This window comes from Chamaea fasciata, unplaced genomic scaffold (genome assembly GCF_029207755.1).
Source record: "Chamaea fasciata isolate MVZ Bird 193981 ecotype frontalis unplaced genomic scaffold, bChaFas1.0.hap1 SCAF_8, whole genome shotgun sequence".
Lineage (NCBI taxonomy): Eukaryota > Metazoa > Chordata > Aves > Passeriformes > Sylviidae > Chamaea > Chamaea fasciata.
Genome location: NW_027094093.1, coordinates 7273573 through 7286916, shown reverse-complemented (window position 1 = coordinate 7286916; position 13344 = coordinate 7273573). Strand labels below are relative to the sequence as shown.

The 13344-nt window shown below is 44.8% G+C and overlaps 1 protein-coding gene across 1 annotated transcript in view; it reads right to left on the bottom strand.

Annotated features, from left to right (window-relative positions):
• FAM171B (family with sequence similarity 171 member B) overlaps positions 1-9615 on the bottom strand; it is a 30745-nt gene extending 21130 nt beyond the window's left edge. Inside the window, exon 1 of the mRNA XM_066189514.1 lies at positions 9433-9615. Within this exon, the coding sequence (XP_066045611.1) occupies positions 9433-9589 (157 nt within the window). The 5' untranslated portion in view covers positions 9590-9615. The remainder of the gene's footprint in view (positions 1-9432) is intronic.
• Positions 9616-13344: the final 3729 nt, after the last annotated feature.

Here is a 13344-nt window from a genome sequence, read left to right as displayed (position 1 = left end):
TAAGCAAAAACACTCAACAAAAACACAAGAGGGGGAGAAGGAACCTGACAACTAATTAACAGGCAAACACCCACGACAGATTCTTCTGCCCAACGCTGCTCCCAAACTATGCAGGATCTCACAAATGTTTTGCTGGGTCTTGCTTCAGCTGAATTTAATGAGAGGATTTTCTCAACATCACTGGTCTGTAATCCAAAGAAACTCTCTACTGCAGCCCAGTGAGAGTAAGTTTTCTCCTTTGCTCCCAGAAACAATGGAATAAACTCCTGTGATATTTATCACAAGCCATAATTCATGTTATTAACAGTTTTTATTGTTCCAAATACACAATCTATCAAAATCCTGCATTTACCCAACAGAAAACTACTTATTTTGCCTGTTCAGTCACTTAATGAAATGCTTCGAAACAGAGGAAAAATATTTTCCAAAATGACATGAAAAAGCTCTTTTAAATTCCATTAGAGTCTATAATAGGTGGAGAGGGCAAGCATATCCTTCTTCATCCCAGCAAAATGGACAATATTTTCAAATATCTTCACATCACTGACCTTCTCTCCAGTATAGCTCAGATTAGCACGTAGAAATGATCAAGATTTGCCACCTCACAGAAAATAACTTCCATGAGGACGTTCCAATCAGTTTCATTTGGGAGCCTTGCTCATGCAGAGTCATCAATAATAAATAGATCTGGTGTTTGGCCAAGTTTCATAACCATGCTACACACTGGTGTCTATTTCAGCAGACTGAGCCAACTGTGTGCATCATATTTATGAAACAGTCCCAAATCTGCAGCAGAGGGTGGAACTCCACTTTGTCCCGATTTGCATGCATCAGGGGAAAGCACATGGAAGACAGGAGCCTTGTTTAACCTTGCAAAGGAATGGTTTTGGGAGCCCTAAACAACAGCCTTCCCTCAGCCAAGTGTTCATCAGGGAGAAAGCTCTGTAGATGCTTGGCAGGGTAATGAGGGGCAACAGAGACCAATGGCAGGGAAGGAGCCGAGTGGACATGAGGGATTTGCTTTTCTCTCTAAAGGATAAACAATCATGGGAATAGGTTTTCCAGAGAGGTTCCCCAACCCTGAAAGCTCTCATGGCCTGACAGGAAAGAGCTCCCAGGCGTGAGCTCAGTGCCAAGCCTGCATTAAGGATGCCCCTGATGGCCCCTCCAGTCTAAACACCCACCCAGTTCCAGATCCTCAGCTGCTCTCAAATCACAGCAAATAAAACCAACAAGTATCATCTTCACTTGATTGGTTTATTTCAGCTGCTGATTTGAATACATTTAGCAAATCTGTCTGAAAGTTTTACCTGGAGTACACCATCCTATGATAATCTGGGGCTCACAGTCTAATGTAAATTCCATGCTTCATTATGAAAATAGGGTGAAAATATATACTTTATCTTGCATGGCCTTACTTAATAACTCTTACAGTAAATGAAAGCAGTTATACCAATGATTCTGAAAATAAAATCAGTTTGAGTAATGAAAGGGTTGCTCAGACCTGAAACTAAAATAACCTACAACACAAACCCTGAGAGCTACACACACACTCCAGTGGGCAAGTTCAAGCATTAAATACAGGTAAAAGATTAATGAGAAATAAAGAAAATAAAAGTGAGATATAAGAAAATATTTCAGAAGAGGCAGATGGACTATTAAGGACCACACCGAGACAAACACACCCAAACAAAACCCACCTAAATTCAGCTTTTTCCTCCAAAACAAGCTGCATCATAATGAGTCAGTGCTCCAACTGATCTGCCTGTAACCACACTGTGTTTAGTAAAAGCACCCAAGCCAACACTCAGAGGCGCAGGCTGGAGCCCTCATCAATTGAACAACACCCCACAGACCTGAGAGCACTTTTGGGGTGCAGTGGTCACATCAGTAATGACTTTCAACCACAGTCTGCTGGGGACATGTGGAAGTGGCTCTGAGATTCTCCCTATTCCTCTGTTTCATGACCTCCTAATGCACACGGTTCAATACATGCCTCACACCTATATGGTATGATAGAATGGTTCAATACACTCATACTGATAAGCACTGCATCGTGTTCAACACACACAAAACCCCCCAACTTTCCCCACCACAGCTGTCATGCAGCATAACCTGTATGGCTGCCCGTGGTTCAGGTAAGACCCACAGCAAAACCAGCAGCTTTTTCAAAATGCAACAAGGAAAAAATCACAAGGTAGAGGGACAAAATTGTTTTTTTGCTTTCTAACCCACCACAAGCCACAACTTAGTTCATGTAATCTCACCTCTTGCGTCTTCCCTTGGTAGAACTGCAGTTTCTTAGGTACCTGGAACTATCAACAGTGAAAGCAGAATGCTGGAGAAAGGGTCACGAGGAAGTCCAGCAGGAGGAACTGACCCTAAAACCCATCTCCTGCAACTGCCTCATTTCCACATTGTGACAATTGTGCCCTGAAGTCTGACTTCTTTCAGACAGCAGAGGCTCTCTGAGAGTCCATGTGATGAAGCATACTCAAAGAAGAGAAAGAAGGGCAAGAAGTTGAGGGGAAAGAACATGGGTTCATGCTGCCCTTGGTGAGACTTACGGGGCTTATGCACACACAGCCAGGCAAGAACATCACTCCCAGGCCTGTCCACCCCAGCAGGGCACACAGGTGGCTTCCAGGAGCTCCATCAGACCAGGCCACACATCACCAGGGTGACGCCATGCACATGCCATGAGCTGCAGACCTGTCACAGGGGTGTTGACAAGAATGCACAATGTGCATTCAAGAACACACTATAGGGAAAGTTAGGGCAGCTGGTCCAACTGTGACAGGAGGAGACTTTCTTCTCATCCTCTACAAATAACTGACAGCTCCCTGTGAAGTTCACAGCACGTGATTTTATTACTGGACAGAAGTGCTGGTGCCACACCTTAGCCCTGCACTCTGGCTGAGAAGCTGTGTAAAGGTAAGTGGTGCTTTGGAGGGTCCTGCATGCACAGGACTGTCGTTGATACTGATCTCAAGCAAGAACCTGCTAACACTACAGTCCACGTGTGCTGTCTCGTATGAAAGATCAAGGAGTCATCCCTTCCTGACCTAAATCCCCCCAAACGACAGCAGCAAACTGCCCAAAGGTTACCCTCTGTGTGTCTGGTGCAGATGTGAAAGGGAGATGTGGTGGGGCTGTACAGCATGCACTACAGGCTCAGAGTTTGGAAGGACTGCCCTTTCCCAGGAACCCAGCTCTGCTGAATGGATCTGCAATGCCTATTCCAACTGAGTTCACCTGGAGCGAAATCTGCCCTACTAAACACTGGGCTTAGGGATCTCTGCAAGATTAATTCATCCTCTTCAACTTCCCAACCCCGAATTCCCTAGCACAGGTTCTCTCAGCAGATACACTTCCCTACCGCTGGTTGTAAAGCTGTGCACACTCACATCCTCCCCTCAAACATGTGCTAGCAGGAAAAAGTGTTCTCAAACCTCGTGTTTTCTGCTACAACTAGTGCCAGAGAAGCAAGGCAAGAACTGTAACAGCTGCTTTGCAGCCTGCTGAATGAAACTTCTTGCAGCCATGTGTGGAAGGTGACAGTCTAGGAGGATGCAGGAGCTGTGCTGGAACAACCCTGGCAAGTCAGGACTATGCAGGAGGAACTAGACCTGGTGGTTTCAACCTACCAAACCAGAAGAATTATTTCAGAGTAAACTAACTTTGATGCTTCAAGGGAAATGGTTGATCACAGCACCCCAGAAGCAAAACTTATGAATTAGGAATGAAACAGAATCTGGAGCAATAAAGAGGACACATCTGCTCTGTCACATTATGCCTCAAGTCCCCATTCATTACAGAAGGATCCAGTGATGTAAAAATACGCAACTCTCAAGACAACAAAGTAACTTGTGCTGTTTTGCTAAGTTTGACACACCAAGAATTAAGTTTATTTTGAATAAACTTTCCTCTCAGATCTTTGCCTGTGTCTTCAAAGACTTCATCTACTGAGCTAGTTCACAGAGAAAGCATGCTACAGATCCCCAGTGACCCAGATAGCAGCTGCATTCCAAATTCTCAACCTGCCTTTTTCTCAGCCTGACAGGAATTCTGTGAATGTTTTTACATAGCAATTGGCCTTTGATGGTGCACTTTCTGCCAGCTGATTGACAAGAAGCAAACTTTAGCAAAACAAACAAGAACTGCAAAAACTACCACCTTGCAATTGGTAGCTTCCTGCCCCTGTTAATCCCTTGTTTCCTGCCACTTCTGACCATGTCACCATCGGCCCAGGTTCCATGAATGCTAAAACACATTGTCTCTCCCAGCTCTTTACCACGAAAGCTACTATCAAGGCAAGTGTTTTTGAAATCAAGATTTCTGAAGTATAGAGCATGATGCTGTATAATGTATTACAGTGAAAGCAAGCTTTCAGCTCAGGAGAGATGTCTTACTCTTCAGAGCTCCTCAGTACCCCTGTGTTTATGCAGATTCTCTTCTTAAAAAAAAAAAAAAGAAAGACTTTTTTTTTTCCCTATGTGTTTTACTATGAAAAACCCCAAACTCCTCTTTTTCCTGTATTAGTAACTGAGCGACCTACATCCTGGAGCACGTTCATCTATGAATTTCTTTTTCCTTATTCATTCCCATCTCAAACTGCAGATGCTTTATCCCCTCTCAGTGTCCTAATGCCCTCCCTGATATTTTGTTGCATTACCAAGTCCTAGAACAGCACAGAAAGCTCAGACACTTAAGAACATCATCTCCAACAAATCAGGACATGCCTAAGTCTTGCATTCTTTCTCACCTAGCTGAGAAGCCATTATTTGTAAATACCAGAGGCTGGGAATCCTGAGAACAAATGAACAGCAAATCAAAGGCCATTTCCTGAGCTTATTTCTATAGGTGGAGTTAGCTTGCTTGCACTAAACCATTTGGCTGGAGTGTGCATGTAACACTTCTAACTTGAAAATAAACCTTTTCCCTGACACCAGTTATATTCCAGTATCTACATGATAAGAGGGTTGTGTTGCTGCGGGTGTAAAACAAATAATGCCAGTTCTGATCAGAAGTCTCTACTCAGACATCCCTGGCTTCTTGAGCTGGAACTGTATCCTACATAATTGCTGAGGCATGAAAATGACTGAATTTCCTTTCTTACTGGAATGCTAAAGAATCTCCCACACAGCTTTTAATTCCTCGTTCATTTTCTTGTGGTATCTGACTGCAACAAAAGCTCGAAAACAAAACTGGATTTAAAGCTGCCCTACTAATCCCCAATCCAGTGACTTTGGAGAGAGTAAACCACAAACATTGTTCCATCGAGTGACAAACATGACAGTCACACTACACCATGGGGGGGTTTTTTAAGTGCATTATTATGTATTTTTGCTCAAATTTAAACCCAGACAAATGTAACAAGATATCAGAACAAAATGCTACTCTAAATACCTAAGTATCATCAATATACAAGTTATTAGGAAAAATATTCTACAGCAAGAAACATGGAGCATCACGCTTAAAAAAGCAATGAGTCACATGTTGTTGTTTTGAAGAAATATTTCTCTTTTGGTATCTCAAATAAAAAGGGAGCATGAGAAAGTTTCCTCCTTCTGGAATGATTAGGAAGAATAAGACAACATACAAAACAGTTCAGAAAACTCTGAAGCAAAAAGGAGTTGTCTACAACACAGCTTCACATCAGGCAGCCACTCATCATCACATGCAGGCAGACAGTGCTCAGAAATGGGCTCAGAATCAAATTCCACAGGCAGTGTCCAGGCAGTGAATTTGTCTCCAGCAGGTAAAAAAGTAATCTTTAATTTTCTTCTGGGTTTGTCAACAATCACATATTTATCTCATCTGCCTCAACAAACAGAGGTTTGTGTATTAACAAATAAACACACACAGTAATTCCAAATCCCCCCTCTCCTTTGTTCAGCACCATTGTTAGCTGCTACAGCTTTTGAATTTCACCCCACAGAACCAAGATAAACTCCCCATCGCATGCAAAGCCATCAGCCTTAAAAAAAATTAATAATACACCAAACCAAAATAAACTCATTTCCCCCTGAATTCTGGAACCAGAGGCAGATTGGGTATGGTCTATAACAAATAACAGGGCAAGGTTTTTCCTGTTCATGCTGGGATTACAAAAGGTACAGGGAGTACCCACACTTGAAAACAAACACCTATTTTAAAATATCATTCAAGTCTAACTTAACGTCTCAACATGGTAAAAAAAGCCAACATGAAGATGCTGTATGTCACCCTGTGTAAAGTGACAGTTTCCACTGACACAGCTGCTTTTCCTGCAGGAGCATGTTGTTCATTCAGTACATGTCAGACCTGCCACAGAACTGACACAGATAACTATCACTTATTCAATTAGTGGTCTCTGCTCTATTTATAGCACAATATCTGCATTATAAAGAGAATAATAATGCCCCACATCAAGATATCCCAAGCCTCATCAACAGTAAAGAATGTAACTTTCAGCTCCTATAAAGAACGCACCCCAGTAAAGATAAAGAAAAGGGAACATGGAAAACAAAACCAGATTTGTCTGGATGAGAGCCAGGACTATAATTCACTGAATTCTGTGCTCAAGCCTGCTGACCTCAGTGATGAGTATCTGAAGCTCCCAGCGGCTTCTCTACAATTGCTCCTGCACACCAGAGCCCAGATTTCCAAACTGCCACATGGAAAATGCAAAAAATCACTACGAATAAGGAGGAACCAAGGCAGGTTCTCCACTTCAGCAATCACCACCCTAACCAGAGAGGCCTGTCTCTCTCGCTCTTCAATGGTTTTATTTTCTTCTTTAATTTGGAAGAATGCCTGTATCTGTGAGGTGAGACAAGTCAGAATAACTCCATGAACTGGCTCCCTCCTGTATGTGTTCTCTGCCTTGTTACAGAATTCACTTATTTCTCTTGGCACTGGCAAGTTTGCTGTTGTTTTTAGGGGAGAAAAGGAAGAGATGAACAAGAAACCCTTCTCAGCCATGATGTGCCACTGCCTTCTCACTGCTGCACTTCCACTTCAGCACGGAGTCTGCCCCCCAGCCACCTCACCCAGCTGTGCTGACTTGGGCATCCCTCCTCAGCCAGCACAGCCATTACAGCGGCAGCAGTCAGTTAATCCGGGCAGGAATTGATCTGTAAAACGCTGTAATGAGCTTCGACAGAACAGGGCCATCGATACAGGGACAAACGTCAGATGACAGCGGGCTGTGAACTCTGCACCCTCCCGAGCCGGGCAGGGTAAGCCTCCTTTGCTGGGGCAACACTGGGGTCACAAACACCCCGAATTTGGATCACAAACCCAAATTCAGATGGAATCCTCCTCACTTTTAGAAGCCAGAGCCTACCTGGCAGTCCCCAGAGCGGGGCCGGGCGGCCTCTTCAGAGCGTTTCCCCGAGGGACTGCTCTGCTGCCAGTCATCTGCAACAGCCATTTATCCTGCCTACCTGGCAGCTGCAAACCATCAAACGGTAAAAAGACATTAGTATCCATTATATATACATCTGGAGTCACCTTCTCCTTCGAAAAAATGTCCATAAAGAAAAAAAATTACTTACATGCTTTGCTGAAATACCACAAAAAAACCCCAAAGGCGGTTAGTAGCTTCTCCAGAATAATAAAAGTTTCAGAGGAGTAATTAGCTGACCTTTTTCAAAGTCCATCATGGGTTTTTTTCAGTTTTTATAAAGGAAAAAATGAATCAAGATCATTTAGAAATCCGGCCAACAATAAAAACTTACCTATATAAAGAGTTTATCTTTCTCTGAAAGAAATCCTTAACTATATTTAAGCCTAACGTGAACAAATGCTGACAACCAGCTCAAACGACAACTTTTAACATTCATAAATTCAGAGTGATCATGAAAGCTGTGGACTAGAAGACACTTCCTAGACTCTCATACCTCAGCACCTATGATGCCAAATGAGAAAAAAAAAAGAAAGCAGCAAGAGCTGGGCACGTGGGTCTGCAACAACAACAGCAAGCCAACAAAACAGGCATCAACATTCTAGATACCAACAAAGACCTTGGCCAGGGCTGAAGGAGATAAGATAACAGAGCTTCTTGAAAAGAAATCAATACCTGAAACCAAAGAGGATCATTGAATTAGAAAAACTGTCTTTTTTTTTTTTTTTTGCCACTCAATTTTTAATGAGCAAAATGTTCACTGCCCAAGTCAGAAATGCTGCCAATGCCTTTTAAGTGGCGTTTGCTGGTGATTAATGGTATATTCTACTAAAGTATGAAAAGAAGCAAACTAATGAAAAATCATCAGTGAAAATGAAAAAAAAACCAAACAAACAAGGACCAAGATGTTCATCACATGCCCTTCTTCAAAACGCTACAGTTTTAACATTTGGAAAATAATTAAAAAAAAAAAAACAAACCCAAACCCACACAAAAAAGATCTGAAGAGCAAATCAAGGCATTTTAAGAGCATATAAAGAAAAATTTAAGACTCTGTTCATTTTCTGTCAAATCTAGTTACTTGTCCTACATCCTAAAGAAGTTGCAAGCAAATACTGCAATTTAATATCTTTGCTTATATTTCCTAATTAACAAATATACTTCAGCAGCTTTGTAAATTGGCTTCAATTCAAGGAAAATATTAACCATCTGCCTAAAACTAAGTACATTTTATACCTTCCTGAAGTCAACTGGAAACAGAAGCATGCCTATATGCTAAATACGAAACATATGCTCCAGTGATATGCCGAAACGGAGCCTTGGTGTTAAAAGACCTTAATTCATGTTTGAAACCATCTTGGTGAAAGGCAGTATATCAAGAAAAAACACTGAGTTTATCCCCATTTGAGCCACTAAACTTCAGACTATACACATATTGTTTTAAACCAGATAACAGTACAGACACATCGTCTGCTCTGGTTCTGCTACGGGGTACCCTCAAATATTTCACTGCAAACCTAAGGCCCGAAGCTGAAATAAGCACCTCATTTTCGTGGTCTTGGATAAGCATCTGCAGAGGGGATGCAAAAACTAACGAGCTCAGCAGCCCCCATCACTCATTTGACAGGTTCAAGATGCTCGCACACGTATCAGTTGGTTTATCTTTAAAGCGATACAAATATACACAGAAATAGATACACGTCTACGATGCACGTATATATATTTATATTCCACGGGCGCTCGGCTGTCTCCCTGAGGCGATTCCCGGCAGGCAGCAGGAATCCCTGGAGCCCCGCTAGCCAAGGCCAGGCTCCGGCGGGCGCAGCTCGATGCCCGCTCCCCGGGGCGCTCCCGGCCGTACCCCGCCGCGGCCGCACACACACCCGCGGGCTCCAAACATGGATCCCGCTCCAACCGCACCGCACCCGCTCCTTTCGGGCTCGGGGACCGCCGCCCGCCCCCCGCACACGCCGGGGCTGCCCGGGGGCAGAGCGCGGCCATCCCGCAGGGAAGGCAGGTGGGCGCAGGGGAGGGGTCGGTACCTGATGCCGCGGCGGGGGCGCCCCCGGGCAGCGCCGCCCGCTGCTGCTGCGGCCGGGTGGCGGCGGCGGGAGGCGGCCGCCCCATCATCAGCAGCACCAGCAGCGCGGCCGCCAGCCCCGGCAGCAGCGCGGAGAGGCGCCCGCAGGTGCCCGGCATGGCGAGCAGCCCGAGGGCAGCGGAGGCATATTGCGGGAGGCCGGCGCAGCGCTCCGCACCCGCGGCCCCGGCGGCGGCTCTGCGGCGGCAGCGCCCGCCCGCCCACAGACGTGCCGGGGCGGGGCTGGGGCGGGGCGGAGCCGGGCCACCGCCCCCAGGGCCCGGGGGCAGCGTCCCTCCGAGCCGGCCCCCCTCCGAGCCGGCCCCACCGCCCCCAGGGCCCGGGGCAGCGTCCCTCCGAGCCGGCCCCACCGCCCCCAGGGCCCGGGGGCAGCGTCCCTCCGAGCCGGCCCCACCGCCCCCAGGGCCCGGGGCAGCGTCCCTCCGAGCCGGCCCCACCGCCCCCAGGGGCCGGGGGCAGCGTCCGTCAGGGCGGGCCCCGATCGCGTCGCCGCCGCGCTTGTTGCCCGCAGTGGCGGAGCGCCTCACGGAGCCGCGCTGGCCGGGGCAGTCCCCCGCGGAATAAGTGAACCTCACACTCACAGAACCACCAAATCGACTGGGCTGGGAAAGACCTTCGAGGTCCCCGAGTCTAACCTATGACCCAGCCGTGTCAGCCAAACCGTGGCGCTGAGTGGCTTTGCTTGAACACCTGCAGGGATGGTGAGTCCGCCACCTCGCCGAGCAGCCGGTTCTGATCACTGTGGAGAAACTCTGCCTAACATGCAACCTAAACGTGCCCTGGCACAGCTGGAGACTGTGTCCTCTCGTCCCGTCACTGATCGCCTGGGGGCAGAGCCCGATTCACAGCTGGCTGCTCCGTCCTTTCGGGGAGTTGCAGAGAGCGATAAGGTCTCCCCTGGGCCGCCTTTTCCCCACAATAAACACTCCAGCTCCCTCAGCTGCTCCTCATCACCCTTGTGCTCCGGACCCTTCCCCCGGCTCTGCTTCCCTTCTCTGGCCCCACGAACACACGTACACGCCTTCCAGTTTTACTTATGTGCATCCTTAATTCTAAAAAAATATGTTCAGGAGAGCTAAAAATTTTTATTCTTTATACTGTTGATGAGTGTAATGTTGGATATCAGGAGCTGCTAACAGGAGTAGTAAACGTGTATGTAAGGCAGGGAGGTGCCTGTGGTGTAGGATCAAGGCTTTAGGAGATACTGATGTCGTTTTAAAGACTGTCACAGTGACTGGAGCACACACCTGCGAGGAGAGGCTGAGGGTGTATCAGGGTTTTTCCAGTTTTCCATTTTTCCACAGCCCAGGGAGGGGTAATGGCAAAACCACTGCACTTGCTCACAGCAGATAAAGCTGGAAAAAAAACCCCCAAACCTGAGGAAAGGCAGCACAAAGCAAACTGACCCAGAGCAGGCAGGCACCTGCATGCCCGAGGGCTGGGCACACGCTGGGATCACCCCACAGGGATCTCACACTGGTGTGGATGAGCGTGCCCGTGCCATGATTTCAGCGAGGCCAACATCCCATTCACTGTAAGTACTTACAGAACGGGCTAAAGCTAAATTTTCAGTGTGTGTTTAAATAGTGAATACAAACTTCTTTGGAAAGTATAAAGTTTTTTGAATTGCCTTTAACAAAACAAAGATCAGTCAAATAAAATGTTTGTTTTAGACACTATAACATAGTAGGCCAAATCCTGTCGTTTTCAGATCGCAGACATTTTTTTCACTGAGAGACAGTCACAAACTATAGCAAGGTATAAATTTGCCCTTACTGAAAGGAAGAACTGGCAGATTACTGTGCATGTCTTCAATATATTTCTTATAAAATCTAGTATATTTTTCCTCATGCCTCCATGACATTCTATACAGTACAATGTCATAAATTCACTCCCATTAACAATGGCTTGAAATAGATTTGGGATTGACATAGAAAATACAATTTGCTTTTCATGCAGTTGCTGATAGTTCATTGCCATAATTTTGGAAGAGTCACTGCTTGCAGGGTAATGGTGCAGTGGGAAATGCACATCCCCCTCAGCAGGTACTTCTCAATACTATTATTTATTGTCAATCTCCTTTTTCTTCATCAGCATCAAAAAAAAAACCAAAAAAACCTTTGCTATGAAAACTTGATTTCATTTGACAGAGCCTTTCTTGAAAGAAAGCAAAGGACCAGAAAAACCATACAAATAAAACACTCATTTATTTGATGTGAAACGCCTCCAGGGGCTCATAAAGGAAAAAAACCCTCTCTTTTTAGTTTAGCAGACATGCTCAGTGCCTATTTGCTTAATTAACATCCTCTCACCCAGCTTCCCATTTCAACCTTTTATGTAGGCACTGCGAAGGGAAAGTGGCTGTTCCTGCACAGCCACTCTTAGAGCTGACTTAATTCTGGATTCCCTGTGTGGTCCCAGGTGGAAGAAAGGGGCCTACAGAAAACTGAGCTTCCTTTCTTCAGGAATTTGTCTGGTGGCTGAGGGTGTGGTATTGAGAAAGGGCAGATCACAAATTCATTTCCAAACATTTGCAGACGTGAGCTTTTAACAGGATATAAATTATTTGGAGAGGAACAGTTGAAACCAACTTGGCAGCTGGAACATTTTAAATTCATGTTGATGATAGGAATATGCACAATTATTTATTTATAAAGTTCTGGGGGGGAAAAAAAACTGTTAAATGTGTGCTAAAAGCTCTCTTGAAAATGGCTCCATAAGGGGAATAACATGTGGAAATTAATTGTCTGTTCTACATTTAGAAAAATTAGGGTACACGGTAACATTAATTTCAGCAAAAACATAATCACAATCACGATTGTCTTCTTAAACAAATTTTCTTTGAAGAAATGAAGGTTTGTAGTCATTTATTTCCACTACCTGAGTATTTTCTTGAGGAACTGTGTCCAGCAGTAACTCCTGCAGTCTTTAAAGGTTGCTACACACTCTTCAGACTATAAACAAATTACAACCATTGTCATCAACCACTGAACATGGCATCTGCTGTTCTGCCAGGGCTGAAAATGTGTGCACAAATGACACAGAAATGTCAATCTGTATGAACTCTGCAAAACTCCCAAAAGCAGTATGACACAGGCCTGGTCTGCATGTGAAATTACAAACACCAGGAATGAGGTATTTTACAGTCAATAGTCTTCTGCTTCTCACATTTTCAAGGTCTATGTTGTGCTTCTGTGTCCTATAAAGTTAGCCTTAGCATGTCCTGGATGTTTGTCAAGAGGGGTAATAATTCAGCACCAAACTTTCAGAAGGTTTATCAGGAAGATGCAGTGGAACAGATTGATTGTGAAATACCTTGTGAGAAGATGGGCAGCTGACAGCACTAACCCTAATTCTTTATGTATATCAGACAATATATTGATGAGAAGTTCCAATAAATATTTTTTTCAAAGTGTTTCCAATATTTCACCATGTTCTTGAGAATGCCTGAACTGGCAATATAAAAATATTAATGTACTAATATGCAATAAAGTATGAATGCATTAGCAATTCATTTACAAACTAACTAATGATCCAAGCACACAGTAAAGTATCACTGAGGTGTGCAAAGAGTCAAAGTACAGCAGCACAGCTCCAGTGGAGATGTGTAAATACAAATTACCTCGAGACACGGGCCATCATTTTATCTGATGTGGCTAAAACGGGAATTGGAAAACCTCTCTGTTGCCTTGTTCCTGTAACAAGACAGCTGTTATCACTAATTTCTCAATATATTCACATTCTCTTTAGGTTAACAAACTCTCTGCTAGCAAGCCAGAGAACTCACTAGTTAGGAGTTATTCGAAAGCGTTCACAGGCACTGACATTTGCTTCTCACTGTTTGTTTTATCAA